At 39.6% G+C, this 24164-nt stretch overlaps 1 protein-coding gene across 9 annotated transcripts in view; it reads right to left on the minus strand.

The window, feature by feature from the left end:
• The window catches only part of RGS7 (regulator of G protein signaling 7), a 194995-nt gene that overhangs the window by 67035 nt on the left and 103796 nt on the right, over window positions 1-24164 (minus strand). For all 9 annotated transcript variants that reach the window (XM_064158619.1, XM_064158621.1, XM_064158622.1 and 6 more), the window contains 3 exons: window positions 23349-23399; window positions 9618-9724; window positions 1274-1325 (listed from right to left, as the gene is read on the minus strand). In XM_064158619.1, the coding sequence (XP_064014689.1) occupies window positions 1274-1325; window positions 9618-9724; window positions 23349-23399 (210 nt within the window). The remainder of the gene's footprint in view (window positions 1-1273; window positions 1326-9617; window positions 9725-23348; window positions 23400-24164) is intronic.

The raw sequence follows: 24164 nt of genomic DNA on the forward strand, positions 1-24164 counted from the left end.
GAAACTATCCATCCTTCTGGCCCTTGGTTTCCAAGGGCTGAAATTGAATCTGTGTTACAAATAAACATGCATCTAAATTTCAAAATAGCTGTACACACATTTTCAGAGCCTGAGTTTTGGAACAGCGATGCTGTCGTGTTTGTGCTTAGTTACCTAAGTAAGTGACCCGGTGTTCTGATCAGAATACAGTCTGTATTAGAATGAACAGGAGATTGCTCATAGATAATCCCTTTTCATTAAAAATTAGGTCACTATTTGGTGTATAGAGGCACCTAATTTTAGTTATAAATGTTTATGAGTTCCTATGTAATGCTTTACTACCTATTATCTTCAGATTTTCTCATCTAAGCATACATCGGTAATTACAAAGTGCAATTTGTGAATAAAACCACAAGAAACAAGCAAATAAACAAGACAGTTTCTAATAAAAGTCATATTAGAACCACACTAGCTTCTGTAATAAATAATTTCCCACACAGTATGTATTAGAAATAAGAAAAGTAAACTAGGCACATATTTGGGTCCGAATCTGAGAATAGCTATTACACAACTATCAATAGTGTCCTCTGCTTCACTGAGACTTCAGCACTGTAAATAACTCACTGTAAAATAACTCCAATCCCAGAGCAAGCAGAATTTGGTTATCAATATTTATGAGTTCCTATGTAACACTTCTTTACTACCTATTATATTCAGATTTTCTCATCTAAGCACACATGGGTAATTACAATGTGTAATTTGTGAATAAAAACACAAGAAACAGGCAAATAAACAGGACAGATTCTAATAAAAGTCATATTAGAACAACACTAGTTTCTGTAATAAATAATTTCCCACATAGTGTATATATTAGAAATAAGAAAACTAAGCTAGGGACATATTTGGGTCTGAATCTGAGAATAACTATGACACTATCAACAGTGTCCTCTGCTTCACTGAGACTTCAGCACTGTAAACAATTCACTGTAAAATAACTCCAATCCCAGAGCAAGCAGAAAGTGTAAATGGCAAGACAGGTTTCCATGAATTTTGAAGCTTTCCTTTTTCCCCCCTTCACATCAACTCCAAATCTAACTTTAATCAGCTCTTAATAAATTTTTTTAGAAGGTAGCAACACACCAGACATTCATTTCAATACCATCAGTTCTTGCACAGGAATTAAATGACATGTAATTATGTTTATAACAGTGGGATGATTAAACAAGACCAACTACAGTGATATTCATTCATATAAGTAACGCCCGAAAGAAATAGGAAAGATTTCTACACTGACCATAGTCTGTGTTTTCCGGCTCCCAACAATTTGATGGCCAAAAATAGGGTGTCTATGGACAAAACAAGAAGTAGGGAACTCAAGTTAGACAATGCAAGCATTATACAGCCCTCAGATTAATACTAGTTTTTCAGAGTCAATTTGGTAGATTTATTCTATTGTTATCTTGACAATATTGAAATAGGCATCAAAGCAGAAAATTACATTAGTGTGCTTCTTAGTTAAATAGTGTCAGAATGGCATTGAAAAAGAAGAACAAAGTGCTTTTTTTTACTCTTAAAGTTAAGGGAACAAAACCCACAAGGTTAGGTAATGAGGCTGGCTGTTTCATCTTCCCCAGCTACATTCAGTCCTTGATTATGGAGAGTTTTCATTAGTGTATTTTAATATTCAGTGCTCTTTCCTAGGAGCTATTTCTTTCAAAGTGCCACTAAACATAACCTTTCATAAAGTAATAGAACTTCTTTCCATTTGCTGAAGTGTATTTTTTTCCTAGTTGTTTACCTGTTGTGATTTCAAAAGTGATTCTCTAATGGAAAGACCACAAAAGTATCAATAACTAGTTCAATACAATGCTTCATAAAACTCTGCTAAATGGATCACTAAAATAATTCACTTCTACCAAATGAAGACTGTAAGGCCATATAGGCACTTTTCATACAAATAACTTAGTTCTTAAAACCACAATCTTTTATTAACATGTAAAACATTGCAGTATTTTAAATGTAACACTTTCATATATGCATACATGCAGGTATTTATAGGGAATTAGATATTATTTGAGCAGCTGAATTATTGTTGCTAAATATGTGACTAGTCTGAGTGGTATTCAAAACAAAGGTGCTTCCTTAGGGGAAGAAAACAAAATAGATATGCTTTAATCTCTGCTTTTCATAGCTGTTTTCTCAAGTGTGACAGTTTGGGTATTACCTGCCTCCCCCCCCCCCCCCCCCCCCCCCCCCCCCCCCCCCCCCCCCCCCCCCCCCCCCCCCCCCCCCCCCCCCCAGTCACCCAGACTAGACTCAGCCAGCTGGAAATTAAGAAATGAAGCTTTATATTTACAGCTTAGCACAATATACAAGCAGGTATCTACAATATATAGAGTTATATACAGAAATATACAAGGTAAAGGTAACACAGAAACACAACAGCCCTCCTAGAAACCAGAGTCCCCAGGAGAGTTTCCCAATCACCCTTCCACCTCCTTGCCATCCCTCTACCTTATGCCAGAGTTTGCCTTATGTGCAAGGTGAGTTTGGAGGATCGGCCAGGGGAGTTAGATAGCAGAAGGATTAGTTACACAGAAAGCAGGCCAGGGAGAAAACTACAGACACCAGCTGCAACAGAGAGCCACTGCATTATCTATGGTTTGTGTTCTTGTTTTTATATCTCTCAGCAAGCCTGCAAGTGAAGCAGACATCATCACTGTTTCCTTTTCACAGCCTGTAATCTAATTTCTCTCACTGAGATATTTCAGCTAGCCTCAAACTAGCACATCAACGATCTCCCAGCTCCAAAATTGGAAACCTCTCGTGGTGCTCACTTCCCTCAAAACTGTTACAATATTCATCTGGAAACAGACAGGGGTTGAAGGGTGACACATTCATATCTACTGTCAGGTTACACATATTTTGTGAAAACTCTTTCTCTTGGAACAGTGACCCATCAACTTGAGTAGAAGTGATTTAGAACTTGCTATTTATTGGGCAATAGCAGTGAGCTGAGAGTAAAAAGGAAACGTTCACAAGCTAGCTTCAAAGGCTGAGATGTGTTTCTGGTAAGCTAGTCTGTGCTCTGCAGTGGAGTAGCAATGTAATTCTATCAACTTCTTAGAGCCACTGAAATCAGTGACCAGTGTAACTACAAATGGAAGGTAGAGGAGCCCCTAAACAATGACAGGCCACACTCAACCAATCCAATAGAAGCTATAAAAGTAATTTGTCAATCATTATAAAGTATAAAGGCACCATCATTTAGGTATACAGAGGGAGAACAGTCCTTCTTTAGAGTCATGAAGTGAATTTCAGGAGAAGCCCAAGAGGAAAAACACAACTACATCATTTTCCTGCTAACAGCAATTTTAAACTCTGTTTACAGGTTCAGGCTGAGCTTCTGGTAAAAGAATGCAGTAAGGGCTATTAAATGCATAACAATTACATCCATCCAGGCAACTCCTAAACTGAAACTGCCTGGGGCTCAGATTTTATTTATGTGACAATAGCACCTAAGGTGGACAACAGCTGGAGAAAGGTGCAGAAGAGCCCTTTTGGAAGTAAAGAGACAGAGATGTTTCCATTTGTGGGTACACTTGCTGCTGATTCCCTATTAAAACTCATACATACTCAGTATTTCTCTTGAAAAATTACATCTACTCCCATCCCAGCTGAGATTAATTCCCAAATTGCTTTTGGCATTCATTTCAAATCAGACTGTGAGGAAATACTATAGATTCATGTCTATATGTTTATGATGTAAGTGGACTCTGTTGTTTCATATTTAAATGAAAAGGTACCCCCAGCCAGCAAGAACACTGCAAGAAATAGTTCTGAGAGGTTCTCAGAGAGATAATATCAATCAAGGGTCAATCTGATATTATAATTGTCAGTATTTAGTTAGAATAACACATTAAACTTTCACTGGGACTTGCATATCAGTAGTGTGGGGTTGATTAGAATCATAGAATCATAGAATCAACCAGGTTGGAAGAGACCTCCAAGATCAGCCAGTCCAACCTAGCACCCAGTCCTAGCCAGTCAACCAGACCATGGCACTAAGTGCCTCATCCAGGCTTTTCTTGAACACCTCCAGGGACGGTGCCTCCACCACCTCCCTGGGCAGCCCATTCCAATGCCAATCACTCTCTCTGCCAACAACCTCCTCCTAACATCCAGCCTAGACTTCCCCCAGCACAACTTGAGACTGTGTCTATGAAATCCTGAAGGAATTATCACACTTAATAATTTAATTTTTCCTCAGAAGGAAATATGAAGCAGTTAATCATGAGCAAGCACACTGTCATTTTGCCATGGCATCCCACTTGTAGCCGGAAGGCAGGTGGGTGGTAGAACGGTTTGGGGAAAGTCAAGTACTGTTTAACAGGCCAGGCAGAAATAATGCTGCCAGTTTTTATCAGATTTTAATCCACTTTGTTTAATTGTATCTGTAATTTGAACAAGCAGTCAGGACAAGTCAGCAGCTAGAGAAATAAGGCTTACCTAGCACTGCACATGTGGTTGTAGAAATATTTAAGCATGCAGAACAAAAGAGGTTGTTACAAAAACCTCTAAGTGATTAAGAGAGAACTGATTTTGCACACAGAGACACAAACTGTTTCTCCTGCATTATAGACTAACAGCCAAGCAAACCTAACCACAGATATCCATAATCCTTCTGCTGACAGACTCATAGGTAGGAAAATCCTGTAATATAGTGCATATTCTGTACTAAACAAATTGGCAGCAGTGGCTGTTACGCATCATGAGCAATTCTGTGATAAAATCCCATAGATCTGCTTTAGCCCTACCATAAAATTAATCAATACTAATATCTGAGCTAATGAAACAGCCACTTGTAAAAATCAGTGCTGCACATCAGCTGTTACAACACATGATTAATTTCTGTGCCTTCAATTGTATTACTGAGGAGGCAAATCATTAAGTATCTTTCAGCTAACCCCTGTTGATAATAGTAAGAAAAAAAATGTTTCTGAAGCTGCTCCACTCCATGAAATCTTTAAAAATCTAATTACTGGGATAGGAAGCAACATTCAAATCACCCATATATGTACTTTGCATATTATTGCTATTCTCATCACAGGCACAAAGGGGTCTTTATAAGTAACAGAAATTAAATCTTTGCTAAAAAACAGTTACACCCAATCTCAAATGCCTGGTATGATAGATGGCTGAATTCACAGGTGTCCAGTTCTACATTCATTGCAGTTGACTCAAATGATCTCCTGGCTAATGAAAAAGGGATAAGATCGCTGGTCTAGCATTGGCAAGTCCATAGAAGAAGGATGGCAGAAAGTAATACCCTATGTTTAGCTCAAAATCCTTTAAAAAGAGGTTAAAGATATTGACTCTATGACTTCTGTTTTCCAACCTAGAAAGGGGTTAAGCATGGAAAGCAGTGGATCAGAAAATTTGTCTAAGTAGGGAGTAAATATATATATATATACATATATAAAGGGCACTGATGGGGCAGGCAGAAAGACAAATCAATTTGAATTTATTTTTCTCTCTTTGAAACCTAAACAGAACCTGTATATGTTGAGGCTGAGCTGAAGAGTCCATGAATTATGCCTTGCACCTACAGTTGCTGAAGAGAATCTGCCAAATGCTGGATAAGGTAACCTGCTTATTTATTTCTAAAAGCTGGCTTCCACTGAAATCCTTCTCTGAAGATATGGTGGATGATCCAGTGAGGGTGTAGAGAGTGGCTGGAGAGCTGTGATGTAATCTGGCTTCCACTAAAATCCTTCTCTGAAGGTATGGTGGATGATCCAGTGAGGCTGCAAAGAGTGGCTGGAGAGCTGTGATGTTCAGTCACTGCCTCAGTATTCAGAAGGGCCAGAGGCTGACTCTGAGGACTGAGACACGAAGTAGCTAGACAAGAAAGGATGACTCAAATTTGTGGGAACCCAAAGGAGTGGGTAATGGAATGTTTAAGCTGACCTTCACATCTGTGTGGGAGCCCTAGAGGGCGGTAAGTGATGGGACATTTTGTCATACCTCAGAGCTGTGTGAGAAAGGATGGGAGGTGGAGATAACAAATCTCTATCTTTGAAGTGGATGGGAAAAGCAGTTGAGGGAAAAACCATCTGTCAGAATAAGACAAAACAGAGGGCTTGAAGGTTGGTAGGCTGTGGGAAACTGAAGTAAACCAAGCACAAACCTCTCAATAAATAGCTACTGGCTTGTCAGATGGGGGCCATTCTGGCCCACCTGCGGCTGTGGACACCTCCTCACAGACTGGTCTGCCAGTTTGTAGTTCAGCTCACCGTGGTGAGACCAGCCCACTATATTTTTCACAATTCTCATGAACAACACCACCCAAATTGATGTAGGAAGTGATGCAATTCTATCTGAGACCCAAGGATCCATAACTCTCAACACTCTAAAGCAAAGATATTCCTAAATCCCTACAGTGGTTGCTATATTATTTTATCTACAACTTAGGCATGAAAAAAATAAGGCCAGAGTGGTTAAATGCGTTTGTCAAGAGTCTTCCCAGTGGTAGAACAGGAGAAAACACCACAGGTAAATCCATCTTGCCAAAATCCACGAGTTTCACTACTACCTTCACCAAACTCATCCTTTCTCAAGAAACTGCTCCCATTGTCACTTTCTCTCAGCTATTTACACTTTCCATTTAGAAATTACAAAGCAACAGCAGAACCTAAACATTAAAAGTAATTTACATAAGATCATTAATTAATGTCACCCCAAAATGGGAGTGTGATTATCACTAGCCTCAAGTATCCAAGGAGTTTGGTTAGAAACAAAACATATTAAGAAACATTATTTTCACTATGAGACACTTAGTATGTATGTGCAGCTTGTCAAGAAAATCAACACATCTTTCCCCAGGAGGCTATTATAATTGACCAGCTGAGAGGGCAAGCATATTATCACTTAAGTGGCCATGAACAAAAGATCTCTGTGAGTAATCCCTGGGCCCAGGAAGATTTGCTTCCTAAGGTGCACCTTGATTTTCTTATTTGGGCTCTTCATACCTATTTGCTCCCCGGCAGAGGAGGGTGGTTAGCAAGTATTCAGCTCCAACAGGGAATTTGGCTGTTCAGTATGGTTCAGAGCATATCACTATCCCTGAATTTTTCTGCTTTGCCTTGTTAAGACTAATACAAAATTTCTTCTCTGGGTAAGGCAATTAATATTTAGATCCATCCTTTTTGAACTAAATTATTATCACAGAAACTAACCTAATTTGGGCTAATTAGGTCAAGCAATGATCAGGGATGATTGTTTCTAATTTATAAGGACATGTTATTAAAAAAAAAACAATCCAGACACCACAACAATTTTATAGCCCTCTTGAAAGCAAAAGCAATAACTGAAAAAGAATAATTTTGCCTGTAATAGGGCATTTGCAAATACGAAGCACAGTCTCCACTGCTTTTAGGTGTTTCTATACCACAGAAGGTTGTTTAAAAGAAACTGGAAATTATTTTACTGTCAGAAAGGAATGCATCACCCTTTGGAAAACAAAAACTGAAGCGTGTCAAGAGCATTATTGCAGCTAGCCTGGCTTTTTGTAGGTCAAGTCTTTGTATTGCAGGCAGAGATTTCTCTGCAGAAATAGCTTCTGAACTTTTCAGTGCTGTCAGGTGCATGGCTTTCTCTCTCCATTAAAACATCCAAAGATTTATGAGTCCTGCCCTATTCTCACAGGGTCCTACTTCCAAAGCACCTGGGCAATTATTCTAGGGTGTCATTCACACACATACAGCCACACTTTCCTCCCCATTATATTGTCTTTAATGGATTCAGTAACAGATTTTATATTAGTCTAATTTTGGTGAGGAATCTGGAATTGTAATGACATCACTTTTATCACTCCAACTGGCAACATAACTCATGCTGCACATTAACAGCTAAAATTGCATTGTTTTAGAATTGTTAGCATAGGAATAGCAATGCAAGAGGTCCCACGGGGCAGTAAACAACAAAAATACTGCAGATGCATACTGAGCAACACTTGAGTAAATTACCTTATTTCATATGTATATGTCAAATAAGTGCCAGATCCTTAAACTTAGGTAAATCAACTGAAGTCTTGTGTCTAAACATGTAGGCTATACAGCTGTCTGAGAAAAGCTCATGAACGAGTAGCTCTCAGTTGGCACCCTCAGTTGTTCCCAGTGGTTAAGTCTTTCTTTGAGTTGAATTACCAGTCACAAAAATCCATAAGAACAGATCTTGCTCCTCTGGACAGAGATATTGTTAATCTCTGTTCTCTGGACCTTGACACCAGTGATGCTTATTTCTCATGCTTGAGATAGAAGCAGGCCAGCAGCTGTATAAAGTTCAATGACCAGCACTTCTATAATATAGCCTTGTTCTCTGCAAAATGAAGTCCTCCAATGTTTTGTCCTTATGGCTGCTGCTTATGTAGAGACAATCCAAGAACCGGAGCCTCCACCACTCCATGACTTCTTGCTACTTTTTACTTACCTCACAACCACATCAGTGCCTTTTCTTCAGCAGTAAGCCCCTTCACCCATGTGTCATCCTTCTCTTCTTTATACTGAACACTGAGGAGGATGAAGCACTGTGAGAAGGAAACCTTTTCCTTCAAACCTTCTCCATAGTAATAGTGGATGTGGGGGAGGAGGCCTGGAGTGACTGTTCTTTGTGTTACCCATATACATGTGTAACTTACTATCCTGCTGAAGGACGCGGTTTTTGCACCATGGGATCCACAGGACTGACATATGAAAATATGATAATATTGTATGCAAGTATGCAATAATTATTTTTCTTTCTTGACAGGCTGTGCTGTACATATTTATATTCACTCCAAGATTTTGGGTTACACCAAATATTACAAACTTTTATCTTCCCCTACGTTGGTCAACTCAAAATACTGATGCAAGTATTGTACAGCAATTAACATAATACAACGTTTGAGACTATGATTGGTCTCCATTATATCACCGTTTTCTTCTGCATCTGAAAGACCACAATCTCAGTTTTATTTTATTCCTCGTGGCTCCTTACTTAAACTATATTTAAGGCAAAGCCTAAGCTAAAGTATGTTGAAGACAATAGACTTTTTTCTCCCAGATATTATTTTTCTTTAAGTATTTAACAGAGTCTGCTTTTGTTTGAAGACTACACACTACTTCAGCACTACTCAGTTACCAGTAAGGAAATCCTCAAAGAAGAAATAATTTAAACATCACCAGCCATTTTTTAAAACCAGATTTCTACTATAAACTTAATAAGTAAAAGAACCTCCTCCTTTCCAAATTAAGACTGTGTTAGCAAGAAGAATCAACAAGACATTTTAATTTCATTGATTACAGTTACAAAATATTAGGTGAGTTTATTTCATGATAGATACTTCCACACTTAGCATTATCACACTTTTTCCCAGGATCAAAATGGTCACCATTATCTTAATACTTTGCTGATTTAATTTCTAAACAAAATCCTTCTACCACTTTTTATTTAGCAGGAATTCAGACTATTTGCTAGCTTACATGAGAGACATGTAACCTAGCAATTTTTTTTGTTGTTGTTGTGGATAAAATTTGCTATGAACCTTTGTGTAAGACTTTTAATATGAGCCTCCATTTGCACAAGCCAAGAGCACTTACCTGGAATCGATAAAAGGTGCCATCGTCCTTTAGCGTTAGAACATGGTCTGAGATTGGAAAGAAATAGCCATGTGCTGCCATCAGTGTTCCCAAATGTAGGGCTTCCACTGTTTGAAGAACAAAAGAGGGGGAGGAAAAAATTACTTCCTTTCAGCAGTTTAGTTTTCTTGTTCTGATTCACCTTATCTCCTGCAGATAACCACTTGACTCTCAGTCAAGGTCCTGCCATCAAGAGAGTACTGTTCTTTTCTATGTAATATAATGATGAAAAAAAAACCTTTACTCTTCTTAACAAATGGCTACTAGATGTCCCATTTATAGTTACAGTTCTGCTCCTTACATCACCATTAACAGGTAGTTACTGCAATGTTCACTCACTCAGAGCTGAAAACAGCTATCATTTTTGACCCTGATAGTGCAGCCTGCTTTTATTCTTCAGAACAGCTTCAGATTACATGATATTAAAGTAGTTGATTCCAATTTTATGGTATCTCCATCAGTAGTTTTAGAAGAACTACAGTAAAGGATAGAGATTTCCTTAAAAGTTTCTCACTACAGGGAAAACAACAAAGGACCACAGAATGGCTGAGGTTAGAAGGGATGTCTAGAGGTCATCTCATCTAATCGCCATCTTCAAGCAGGGAAGCCTAAAGCCAGTTCTCAGGACTGTGTGCAGATGGTTTTTGAGTATCTCCAAGGAGAGAGACTCCACAACCTCTCTGGGCAACCTGTGCTTGGTCACCCCCACAGCCAAAAAAAGTGTTTCCCGATATTCAGAGGGAACATAATGTGCTTTGGTTGTGCTCACTGACTCTGGTCCTGTCACTGGGCACCACTGAAAAGATCCTGGATTTGTCTCCTCTACACACTCCCACCATGTATTTATAAACAAAGATGATTTTCCATCTGAGCCTTTTCCTCTCCAGACTGAACAGCATCTTTTTGCACAGAAGAAATGCTCCATGATGTTAATCATATTCATGGCCCTCTGTTGGAGTGTGTGCATGTCTCTCTTGTAGTGAGATCAGAACCAGATGTTCACTGGATAAATTCAAGCTACATTAATAACAAAACCATGAAATGCAACACATTTACATGTGCTTTTATATTTTCAGTGAATCACTGTCCAGTATCAGTTCTTGAAGTCTTTTACTCAAGTGTTGTCATTATTTGGCTGACAAAAATACAATATGCATGTTTGACCTTACAGATGACCCTCCTTTGAGCAAGGGGTTGGACTAGAGTTCTCCTGAGCTACCTCTCAATCTGAATTACAACTCTGTGACTCTAGGTAGGTCTAGCAGAAGTTGGAACAACGAGCATAAAAAAGGGATGGAGACAGATGAAGAAGAAATTATTCCTACCAGAACAGCCTATAAACCTGGCAAGGCTGGTTTGCAGTAGGAGTAATACCTTGTATTTCTCTCAGTGACCACTGAGTCACATACACAAACATATAGTCACTATTAGTTCTCTAAGTGAAAAATGGAAGGAGTGACCTGGTCTCCTCCAGAATGCAAGAAAGGTTATTTATTTGAGCTCTGAATAATTCCCAGTAGCAACCTATATCTCTTCTTTAATTATGTAGCATGACTAAGGTGTTTTTACTTTCACCACAGGCAATCTCACTCAGGTAGGATGAATCTACACTAACCCAATGTGAAGGTATCTCTCTGTTCCTTTAGCTAATAAACAATTGATTTTCATTTTAATGCCTAACAATCCAGCAACTTGTTCCAGCACTGCATAAATATAAATGCACAAATGTATGTCTTCAATATTAATCTATGATCCAGTGTAGCTCACAGTTGGGAATATATCTGATTTAATTAAGAGAAAAATTTAAACTAAACAAAAAAACTCTAAACCATTGCAAGTAATCATTGCAGAGAGATTGAATAACCTATAAATCCAATATGGCTCTAAGAGGTGAACAACAGCTCTGAAATTGTACCAGTAAATAATACCTACAAAATTGTAACCCTTAATGCTGATTCACACCAGACTGGTAGGGGACTAACAGTGTTGTCTGCATAGCAGCAGTAAAACTACTACAAAGAAAGAAAACTCAACTGTCAAGAACTTTTTTCAAGGTATGAGAGACACGATAAAGGCAACACTTGGATATATCTCTCAGTTTGTTAAAAATCAGGCAGAAAATAAATACTTCAAGAAGCCAGTGAAGTAGAATAGTAGGGTAGGAAACAAAACCACAAGCTTGAAAAGGAAATGTGTCCAGCAGCAGACTAGTCATAGATGCTTAACTGCCTGTAAGTTCAATTTAGAGAGCCTCTGAATCGCCCAATTATTCCCACGTTAGAGAATTTTTACTTGGAGAACCACATTTCATCTGGAAGAATGGCAGGTGGAAACTGGGAATATGAAAACCTTCTATGGAGTGCACTACCTAAGAAGAAAGAAGCCTGAAAAAAAAAAAAAACAACAGTTTTTTTAAATATAAAGGTTCACACGTAGTAAGTGTAATGTAAGGATTCTGTATATGCATTTGGAAAAAACTCTTCCTCTACTAGAAGGAGTGTGTCCAGCAGAACAAGAGAGGTTCTCCTCCCCCTCTACTCTGCCCTGGTGAGACCTCATCTTGAATACTGTGTCCAATTTTGAGCGCCCTAGATTAAGAGGGACAGGGATCTGCTGGAGAGGGTCCAGTGGAGGGCTATGAGGATGATTAGGGGACAGGATGGCATGGCTTATGAGGAGAGGCTGAGGGACCTGGGGCTTTTTAGTCTGGAGAAGAGAAGACTTAGAGGGGATTTGATAAATGCTTGTAAGTATCTGAAGGCTGTCCAAAAGGGGGGGACAGGCTCTGCTCACTTGCTCCCTGGGATTGGACAAGGAGCAATGGGTATAAGTTGAAGGAAAAGAGGTTCCACCTCAACACAAGGGGAAACTTCTTTACTGTGAGGGTCACAGAGCACTGGAACAGGCTTCCCAGAGAGGCTGTGGGGTCTCCTTCTCTGGAGACTTTCAAGACCTGTCTGGATGTGTGTCTCTGTGATCTGTGTTAAATAACATTCTCCTGCTCTGGCAGGGCGGTTGGATTCAATGATCTCCTTGGGTCCCTTCCAACCTCTAACATCCTGTGCTCCTGTGAAAAATTGAGGAACACAGACCAAAAGCAAGAATGCAGGTTGGAAGAGACCTCCAAGATCATCCAGTCCAACCTAGCACCCAGCCCTAGCCAGGCAATTAGACCATGGCACTAAGTGCCTCATCCAGACTTTTCTTGAACACCTCCAGGGACAGTGACTTCAGCACCTCCCCAGGCAGCCCATTCCAATGCCGATCACTTTCTGGGAAGAACTTCCTCATAACATCCAGCCTAGACTTCCCTCAGCACAATTTGAGACTGTGTCCCCTTGTTCTCTTGCTGGTTGCCTGGCAGAAGAGACCAATCCCCACCTGGCTACAGCCTCCCTTCAGGTAGATGTAGACAGCAATGAGGTCTGCCCTGAGCCTTCTCTTCTCCAGGCTAAACAACCCCAGCTCCCTCAGCCTCTCCTCATAGGGTTTGTGTTCCCAGGCCTTTCACCAGCTTCGTTGCCCTTCTCTGGACACATTCCAGCACCTAAATTCATTCATCTTCAATTGCAGAGTATGGAAATATTGGAACAAGTTGTCTCTTAAGATAACACCCACAGGAAGAGATTAAAAAGGATAAATGTATCTTGTTTTTAATTTGGAATAAACAGGTTTCTGTGATGGAAACTTGTTGAAGGATATGTTTTTTCAGTGATGAGTGTGGATTCCACCTTCCCTTATGCATCTCAGGATTTCTGTTGATATGGTCTCTGTTTAAGTTACAATCTCACAACTTCTGAGGTGGCTTGCAGTAATCTCTGAGGGACTAAGGAAAAGGAAACAGGGCATTTCCCAATTCTACTCCACTTTAAGATGACATATTTCAGAGTGCTTTTTAATGTTCTTCTATGCAACTCAGTCCTGGAGAAAAAATTGCTACAGAGAACATAGTTTGAGGCATTTTTGTTGTTTATGAATGCTGTATGATGTGATAGTGAAAAATCCAAACTTGCAATCTTTTGTCATATACTTTATGATGCAACAAAGTGAAACAAATAAAAACTTCTCTTTCCATCAAACAATAAAGTGTTTGTTCCTCTGAGCTATTTGTCTAATCTAAAATCCATCACAGTACTGAACGCATTACTAAACCACATGGCTGTCTGGAAAAAGAATTAATGAGTCAGAACTTCACAAGCACACACTCATTTTAAGTGTTGAATGTCAAGACATTATCACTTATCCTCACCTCATTCCTGGTGTCCTTTCATTGCCAGTATGAACATGAGCTGCGAATGATTAAGTAAAAGTAACAAAATACAACCTTCTACTCACAAAGCCTTGGAGACTCACTCTCTCCCCCAGCTGTGGTATTTAAAAAGTGGGAAGCAGCTAGAAAAGTTCTTGAAAACCCACTTAAGACTCCCTGATTGGTCCCATCTGAAGAATCAGATTTGCAGAGGGAGCAGTGCTCAGTGACAGTCATTTCAGGGAGGCCAAAAGTTAGTGAAGGAAGGGGCACTATTTATCCAAGTACAATGAAAATAAGATTAATGCTTGATTGCAAGATTTCCATCACAAACCAAGTTATCTGCACAACAGCTTATCTAAACAGCAAGGATCTTGTTTGTGCTGTGTGCTAGAACAACGGCTGCTGATGCTGTCAGCAGGCCAGAAGCACATCACTCAGCAGGTAAGCAGCAAAACCTATCAGACATGCCATGAATCTTCATCTGCTCAAGGAATGCTAATGTCCACCCTGAGAGTCTGAGCTGGTCTGTAACACAGTGTCACTTGTACTCAATGCCAACTCTAGAGACAATGCTGTATGCCTGAAACACTGATTCTTTGTTCACAATGCCAATCTAGCAAACCAGGGACCACTGTTAGTCTTGCTGTATGTGCTCACAGGATAAGGGCAAACTGGGACTGACCTAAAGGCATGACAGAGCTCTGCAGAGATTGTATCCAGACAAGACCAGCAGAAGTCACGACAGCAAGAAATTAAACCAGAAGCTGAGCTACAGTTTTGTGAAGAAACAAAACAACAAAGCAAAAGGCTTTTCTTGACTCACAAGAATAAGGGTGGGTAGGAAAGAGTTAGCAAGGGGGAAAAGTAAAGTTAAATCTTTGATAGAGAAGCTGCATCTTACTGCTAGTGACCCATACATTCTGTGTGTGGTTCTCTGTGTGTGATAAAGACTCCTCTTGAAAACTTTTTAAGTACTGTCTGTTATCTTTTTAATGTGATTGTTTCCCACTGGATGTCAGCCGATTCACACATTAACCCTTGCTACCTCCTACTGAAGCTTGTCTTTTACTGTCTTGATAAAATTGTTTCTTGAAAGGCAGACTACACCCCTGAGACCTCAAAATGTAATGACTTGAGGAGTGCATTAAACAAAAAACGACCAAACAAACTAAAAGAGGAGCTGTATCTTGAGGTCTCAGGAGGCAGACAAATGGGAGTGAGGTGCCGGCATCAATCAGTGCTGTAACTTGAGTTCTGAAATATTTGTTTGATATGTTCATTTTCCATACTGGAAACAGGCAGCTATACATGGTAGAAGAAATCCATCCAAGCAGCTAGCACTGGGTACACCTAACTACCAGGGAAAACAAAACACGGCAGTTTCCCAGTATCACACCAGCAATCAGGCTTTCCAATGGTGGAATTTACCAATCAACACAAGTCAGCATTTGTGAAATATTTCTTCTAATTTCATTATTCTAAGTCTTGAGTTATTCTATTTTCAATTTTGCAGAAATAAGACACTTTAAAAAAAATTGTTGCTATCTCTTGTCTCTTTCCATTGAAAGGACAGAGGGATTAAATCCAGACTCCTCTGAAGTATGGATTTCTTGCTTTTCCCACTGACACTTCCTCTGAAGCGGAAACTTTTTTGTTTGAGCTTTGATTCCCACATTTCTCCAGGGCAAAAACAAGTGTCTTGTTTTCCCTAATGACAGTTTGAACTTCCTTTCCTAAGATATTTGCTGATACTTTATTCATCCCCCGCTCCAGTACGAATGTGCTAATATATGAAGTCATATGTGCACCCTTTTGAGCAAACCTGCTAAAGACATTTTTTTTAAAGTAAAGAAAACTACCATACTTTGGAAAATTCTCTCAGATGAAAGCCTTTTTCACACAATTTCAAGCATCTGTAGAAGACCCAATATATTGGACATCAACTATTTCTACTCAGTAGTAGAATTATTATGCCTTTACTTCATATTTTCTGCTGGTACACCAGATTTTCATCCTTTATTGTCCTCCACTGGCTAGGCCTGTAGATGTGTGATTAAATTGTTTGTCTGCAAACATTCAGTGGAGAACTATGTGATCCACTCTCTACAGAACATGACATTTGTGTGTGTCAGAGAGAAAATGTACTTTGCATGATGGTTTCCTCAGACATGGTGCCCTGTATGACAGCAGGCTTCCCTGGCCACAGTACACCATCAATGCTTCTCCCTTTCTTTGTCACACTCAAGGCAAGGCACAGCTAACCACCTGCTAACTCCCCTCTCAGTAAGCTGAGTTTGGATATCACAGGCACAGGAGCAGTTGCGACAGCACACTCCAAGCATACGAACAAGAGTCACTGCCACAGCCAGGTATGTGTCTGTGGTGGGGTCTAAAGCTTGGCAGATGCAGGGAATGTGAGCAACTGGTACAGCTGGTGTGCCACTTTGATTTGTGGCCAGCAGACTGCGAGCTGGCACAGGCTTTTTCAATGCACAAAATACTTGTTCCTGAAGGAACAACAGAAAACAATATTGTTGAATCAGAGGAATGTCAGCAAATGAGCTTCTGAAGTTCAGAGAGGGCAAGCAATAGGTAGCACTAAGCTCTTGCCATGATTGCTTGATTACTGCTGGTTAAGATGAATCATGACATTTTTCAGTCTCTAAGTCTGTTTTGATATCAATTACTACTACATCAACCATGATTTTTTTATCATTGCCATGCTTTGCTGTCATAATCAAGAAACACCCACTTATGACCATGCAGTTCAAGGAGCACGCAGCAGCAGCAGCAGCTAGAAAATTCAATGCCTCTTTCACTGCACTCATTCCAGTAAAGAAGAATACAATCTTCTTTATAAAGGTCATCCTATCTCCAGAAAACAAAGAGCAGGGAATGCTGAAAATCATGTATTTGTTCCATTGGGAAGAATGCTGTGCTCTTAAAGTTCAGTAGTTTAAAACCTTTAGAAGTAAATTGGTGTCATTGAGACACTCATCAGGGAAAATTACTATCAAAGCTCAGGCAAGGTAACAGAGTGTGGAGATAGTTTTCCAGAGAATAATATAGAATAGGATTCCTAATGTGAGCAGATACAGATATGTGGGATGTATAGATTCAAAAATACCAGGCGATTATAAATAACAGGATCACTTTTAGACAGTGTTCTTCATCCATTATTAATGAGTCATTTATTTGACTGGCACATAAAATATAATTCGTTGTCAGAGCTGGGGCTGTTTAGCCTGGAGAAGAGGAGGCTCAGGGGGACCTCATTGCTGTCTACATCTACCTGAAGGGAGGTTGTAGCTAGGTGGGGGTTGGTCTCTTCTCCCAGGCAACCAGCAACAGAACAAGGGGACACAGTCTCAAGTTGTGCTGAGGGAAGTCTAGGCTGGATGTTAGGAGGAAGTTCTTCCCAGAAAGTGATCGGCATTGGAATGGGCTGCCTGGGGAGGTGCTGAAGTCACTGTCCCTGGAGGTGTTCAAGAAAAGCCTGGATGAGGCACTTAGTGCCATGGTCTGGTTGACTGGATAGGGCTAGGGGATAGGTTGGCCTGGATGATCTTGAAGGTCTCTTCCAACCTGCTTGATTCTATGATTCTATGAAAATATAGGAGGAAAGAGCAAACTATCCAGATGTTGCAAAACTCTGATTCATGCCATCATGTCCCCATGTGCTAGTTCGAAGCTAGCTAGAATGTTTTGGTGAGAAGAATTAGATCACAGGCTGTGAAAGGGAAACAATGGTGATGTCTACTTAACTCATAGGCTTGCTGAGATGTATAAGAACAAGAACACAAATATAGTTAACAGAGTCGCTCTCTGGGCTTTGTGGGCTGCATTCCTCTCTCTAACCTAATCTGCTGTCTTTGTGACTAAATCCACCTGCTTTCTAACCCCCTGGCCGACCCTCTAATCTTCCTTGGGCACAAGGCAATGTCTGGAGTAAGGTAGAGAGGGGTAGGAGAAGGTGGAAGGGCGGTTGGGAGTCCCTCCTGGGGACTCAGGTTTCTGGGAGGGCTGTTGTGTTTCTGTATTACCTTTTACCTTGTATATTTCTGTATATAACTGTATATACTGGAAATATCTCCTTGGAGAATTTTCAATAAAAACTAAAGGAAAAAGATGTCCAATTTTGGATTTGATTCTAAAAAAATATTAGAAAGCTTTCCAAACTTTGCTAGGGATAAGCCAGCATCAGTTTTTAATAGCTCATCCTATATATTGTTTTATGATGAAACTGTGTACTTTGAGGCAAATTCATGGGTAAAGATTTCAGTTGTGTAATTTAGATTTCTTGTAGCCTAATTTGTCCTCTGACAGGAAGGATGAAATGCATTCTCTCAACTGGTGTATCAGACTATCTGGGCTTCTTTCAAATTAAATTACTCAAAATTAATGCTTACTGATTTTTCAGCTTCCATTATCTGTATCTGGTAATAGTTTTGTCATTAACTCTATATCTGAGTAGCCTTCTTCTGACTTATTTTCCTGTTCATTATTTCTTTCATACTCTCCAGTCAGTAAGGCTCTGAGAGACCTCAGTGAAATAAAGCCCACAGTGCCTACAGACTCTAAAGGCAATGTTGACAGTGATTGTTTCAGTTTTTTTTAATCTAACTGGGTATCAGGTACTTTCTATAAACTAGTTTTTGGATTTTAGTCTAAGATATAGCTTAAAGGCCATCTTACACCCAGTGCTATTTTTAAAAAGCTTTTTGAGTTAATGAGAAAAAGCTTTTTGAGCTAATGAGAAAACCTCCAGCCTTCTGTGGGGTTGGAATTTCACCTCTAAGGGAGGAAGGAGTAATTATTTTGTGAAGGTATTCCACTTGCCTCTGAAAATAATTCTCAGTAGGATTTGGAGACTTTTAATTTTAATAAATATTTCCTATTTTTAAAAAAAGCTAATTTTGAAGAAATCACCATAGAATTAAGGCTTGTATTAAGAAAAATGAAATTTAAAACCTCAGTTGAAGTTTTGTTTTTAACTAAAAGGAAGCAAACACCAATAGAGTTCTATTTTGTATAGAAAAATGCAAGTTATAGCAGAATCAGAGAACGATAGAATGGTTTGGATTGTTCCAGCCCTTCTGTCATGGGTCACTTTCCACTAGATCAGGTTGCTCAAAGTCTAATTAGAAGCAGAAGAGATTAAAAAAAAATCCATTAAATCAGATTTATCTTGTTACAGCTGAATTACATGCAGTACACCACTGGTCACTACTTCTATAATCCATCTGAAGGTTTAGGCAAATAAAGTAACCTCTGCATGTGAAAATCCAGCATTGCAGCTCTGAAAACACAGCAGCAGAGAGAAGCTCACCCATTGCCAGGTGGCAGTTACATTACATTGTAAGTAAGTGTCACCCATGCTACATACAACTAAAGGAAAAGTGACCCATACATTATTGTGAATATCACAACATTAGGACTGTTGCTACTAAAGAGGTGCCTGTAAACTTTCATATTTTCTATTCCCAAGCAGGATCTGAGTTTTACTTTCTTTCTGTTTGCTTGAAATTAGTCATCATTCCATTTAAATGTTACAGGACACAGAAAGCTCAGATCCAATTCACCCTGTAGAAGAAAGTTTGACATTTATTTACACTTGAGGAGGTTTGCCTCTATGAACAAAATGTAACTAAGCTTCTGATAGACATATGAAAGAAGTGAGTGCCTTGGGCGTTCCTGGGTTCCTAGCATGGGGGTTACAGTATGTATGCAGGCAGTGTAAGTTACTTCTATCAGCCTTTTTTTAAAGTTAAGCTCCATTCTGCTCTTTCTGTATTTCCACAACTTTTGATTAATGCAAAGACTGCAAACATAAGCATGACCTTTCCATTCCCTTCTTTTTTGCTTCTCATAAGAGACTCTCTTCTCCCTTAACAAACGCTGGAAGAACCTCCCCTTTGCTCGCAGCTGTCTGGCCCTCTCTCTCTCAAATGCAATCACTTAGAACATCTTGTCTGGTTCCTGCTCTTTGCTGCTACCTTACTGCATATTCATGGAGGCAGAAATAACGTAGAGCTGACTAATTTTTCAAGTACATGTTTGTAAACTCAAATAAAAATGTAGTCTTTTTCCTCTAACTCTTTAGACCAAGTACTGTGTATTAATACAGCAGCTGCTGAAGGGAGATTTTACTACAAAGCTGAAGAAAAGAGGAAAGAAATACAAACAGTTGCTGTGCTACTGAGTTCTCACTTTTTATTTCACTGGCTCAGTGGCCAGTTTACGTGGCTGCTAGTGGGCAACTTATTACAAATTAGCTACATCAGTTAAGAGAGAAGACTATTAAGAACTGAAGCTGAAAACTCACAAGAAGATATCTATTTCAAGGTACAATCTTGTCTTATAATTAAGTGTGCCTTATTTATGTCTGTGTCTCTCTTCCCTGTCTTCTGCCGTATTAACTGCTTCTGCTTGGATCTGCATAATCCAACTAATCATTCTACTTCTAAATCCCCTTGCTGATCCTTCCAACTCACCTTGCATGTAAGGCAGATTCTGGGATAAGAGAGGGGAGTGGAAAGAAGGTGGAAAGGTGGTTGGAAGCCCCTCCTGGGTACTCTGGTTTTTGAGAGGGGTATTGTATTTCAGTATTACTTTTAACTGGTATATTTCTGCATATACCTGTAAATATTTGTGATACATTGGAAATATCTGCTTGTGTATTGTGCTAAGCTGTGACTAAAAAGCTTCATTCCTTAACTTCCAGCCTAGTTTGGGTGAATTCATTTGGGGAGGAGGGTAACTGCCAAACCATCACATTAAGAAAATTTGATTTGGTCATCTGTATTTGCCTTTAGTGTAATCCTTGATCATAGAATCACAGAATCATAGAATCATGTCCAAGAACTGTAGCAAACAGACTGCCAAAGAGTGCTGGACCAAGGCAATCTGAATGCAAAGGCTGTGCATTCTGGAGCTGGCTGACCTACTGTGGCTTTGCTAAAGTAACCAACTAATAATAGAGTGCCTTCAGCCAAATTCCATTGGCTTTGCAGATCTGAGTAAATTAAAATCTAACTGACTAGAGGCTGAATATGAACCATCAGTATGTCCACATGGCCAAGAAAGCCAATTTGACCCTGGCTTGTACTAGAAATTCTGTGTCCAGCAGCAGCAGGGAGGTGATTGTCCCCTTGTACTCTTCTCTGGTGAGGCCACGCCTCAAATACTGGATTCAGTTTTGGGCACCTCAATACAAGAGAAACAGCAAGGTGCTGGAGCAAATACAGAGGAGAGCAATGAATCTGGTGAAAGGCCTGGATAATGAATCTTATGAAGAGTGACTGAAGAAGGTTGGGCTCTTTAATGTTAGTTGAGTCACCATCCCTGGATGTGTTTAAAGGTCATTTATATGTAGTGCTTGAGGATACAGTTTAGGGGTGAACTTTGTAGAGAAGGTTAGTCAGTTGGACTTGATGATCTCGAGGGTCTTTTCTAACCTGAATGTTTCTGTGAGTCCGTGAAACAAGCAACACTCAGAAACAAAGGTACCACAAAGGAATAAGGGTATGATGGCTATTATCAACTTTAACAGGCCCTTTCTGAGTCATCTAGGTAAAAATTCTTCATGTTGTGACTAACACATATTTAGCTATGAAAATGCTTGACAATTGGCATTATTTTTCTCCTCACAGACAACAGTATGATTTGCCATTAGGATGCTGCAGTGCTAGAGAGTAGAGAAATCAAGTGTCTGCCCAAAGGGCATCAAAGAAATCAGTGCAAGAACCAAGCACAGGATTAATTTCTTGGAATTTCAGCTGACCACTTTAAATCAGCTCATTTTTACTCCTAAGGATTAAAAGGGCTTCAGTCTGTACTGTGGTCAGTCTGCTAAATTTCATGGCACTAATTATCACTTCACAAAAGAAAAACAATGTAGAAAAACAGTAGATTTTCCACATTAGAGGTAATTGGCACCATCAGAGAAGACTCAGCATTTACTCCGTAATGGTCAATTCAACAAGCACATCTAAGTGCCAAACCACAAGCCCTTGCAATTCTGTCAACTCAGTTAATTGCTTCTTGGGGGTTGAGATCAGGCTTATTTTTTATGACTGAATTAAACTTCTACATTAAAAATAACTGATCATTTCTGTTCCTTACAATTTTATAGATGAGTTGTAGGCTGCAATGCATTGGAAAGCAAACAAGCTGGTGAGGGGCCTGGAACACAAATCCTATGAGGAGAGGTTGAGAGAACTGGGCCTGTTTAGCCTGGAGAAGAGGAGGCTCAGGGGTGATCTTATTACTGTCTACAACTACCTGAAGGGACATTGTAGCCAGGTGGGGGTTGGCCTCTTCTCCCAGGTAACCAGCAATAGAACAAGGGGACACAGTCTCAAGTTGTGCCAGGGTAGGTATAGGCTGGATGTTAGGAAGAAGTTTTTCACAGAGAGAGTGATTTCCCATTGGAATGGGCTGCCCAGGGAGGTGGTGGAGGCACCGTCCCTGGGGGTCTTCAAGAAAAGACTGGATGAGGCACTCAGTGCCATGGTCTAGTTGACTGGCTAGGGCTGGGTGATAGGTTGGACTGGATGATCTTTGAGGTCTCTTCCAACCTGGTTGATTCTATGATTCTATGATTCTATAACAGCAACTGCATGTCATGCACAGCTATTCTGGGCAGAATCTCTATTCTGAGCCACTGCAACAACTCCTAATCTGGTGTAATTTAGTAGAATCTATCCATCATCTCCAGTTCATTGTCTCGATGGAGATTTACTTCAGGAAGCCAAAATCTTTCAAATACTCTACAGAAGACAATTTTCCATTTAAGAAAAATATGCAGGTCTTTTTGAGTAGCCATTTATACTTGTAACTTGTTATTTATACTTGGGATTGTGCTTTCCAGATAATAGCTTTATGTTTATTAACACAGTGAAAGTAAAAGTTGCGGTCAGACCTCCTCCTGCCTTTTGTTCTCCCACTATCCATAAAGCAGTCTTCTTCATTCCCACTTAAATGGTATTGCAGTTTATTCCCTATGCAAAACCAAAGAAAAACGTTGCACTACAAGATGCAATTATGTAATTTTGGTAGTGCCATTTCCTTCTTACTAGTTTTTTGTTTTACTCAATAACAAGTTGACTGAATGAGTTACGTATTTTCACTCTGCAGAACAGAAAGTTCAGGGGGAATCCCATCAGTTTTGAGCTGCTTAAAGAGTGACTACTGTTTGGTATAGTAATATTAAATGTAGTGATTCTGTAGAATTGTCTGAGTATTATACACTGGAACATAAGGCATGAACAGGTGAGAGTACATGAGCTCAGAAGTACTGAGTTGAGATAAAGTGGAAGGTTGGAATGACCTTAGAGAATGGTGTAACAAATATAAACAAATGTAAGGCTGGAGCCTGTGGTTTTCACCTATCTCTGCTGCCCTTTTCAAGCATGAAAAAAAGAAAAAAGAGGAATTACCTGGATCTTCTATAGATAAGTTCTTCGTTAACCATTGAACAATGTCTGAACCTATAAAAAAACAACAGGAAGAATTTTAGCTTAGAATATGATGAAACTTCACAGACTTTAATGACACAGTCCCATGCCTAGATACTTTTTTATGTCAGCTGGCTCGAGCAGATAGGAGCAGGTAATCAGCCCTAAATATCTTCCTGAATCCTCAAAGGCCAAAGACAAAAAGTAATCAGGAAAACAACATCACATTACAAACAACATCACATTACTGATTACTGAATATTTTGGTACTATGAGGGGAGAAAGGTTTTATACTTTTTATCTCACCTTCAAATATTTCTTTTCCTTTTGCCTCTTTTTTCCCCCCCCACAGCAACAGATCATATCATATCATATCATATTCCTCAGTCCTCAACTCCTGGCATCACATTTGCACACATGGTCCACACATCAGAAATTTCACCTCCATATGATACACTATATTCTGTCTTCTTATAAACAATAATGGGAAATGGGATTTTTTGACAATTGCATCATCTGCTTGAGAAAGATCATTAATGCTCTATTCACATTTCACACTAAACCCATTCCTCAGGTACCTGAAAGTCTGAAGAGCAGTTTAAGCCAGCTACCACTTTGAACACTCATGATTTCCATTGCATGACTTCAATGACAAAAGCTCAGGTGTAAAAAACGTTAACAGGAGCACTCTCCTAGCATGAAGACTATTCAAGTAAAACAAAGTTGCAAAGAATTTGTCATGTAACAAGGGAGATATTAATCAGTTCATTCTCCTTTGGGATATCTAGTGGCCAGCTC

The sequence above is a fragment of the Pogoniulus pusillus genome, chromosome 18, assembly GCF_015220805.1.
Source record: "Pogoniulus pusillus isolate bPogPus1 chromosome 18, bPogPus1.pri, whole genome shotgun sequence".
Taxonomy (NCBI): domain Eukaryota; kingdom Metazoa; phylum Chordata; class Aves; order Piciformes; family Lybiidae; genus Pogoniulus; species Pogoniulus pusillus.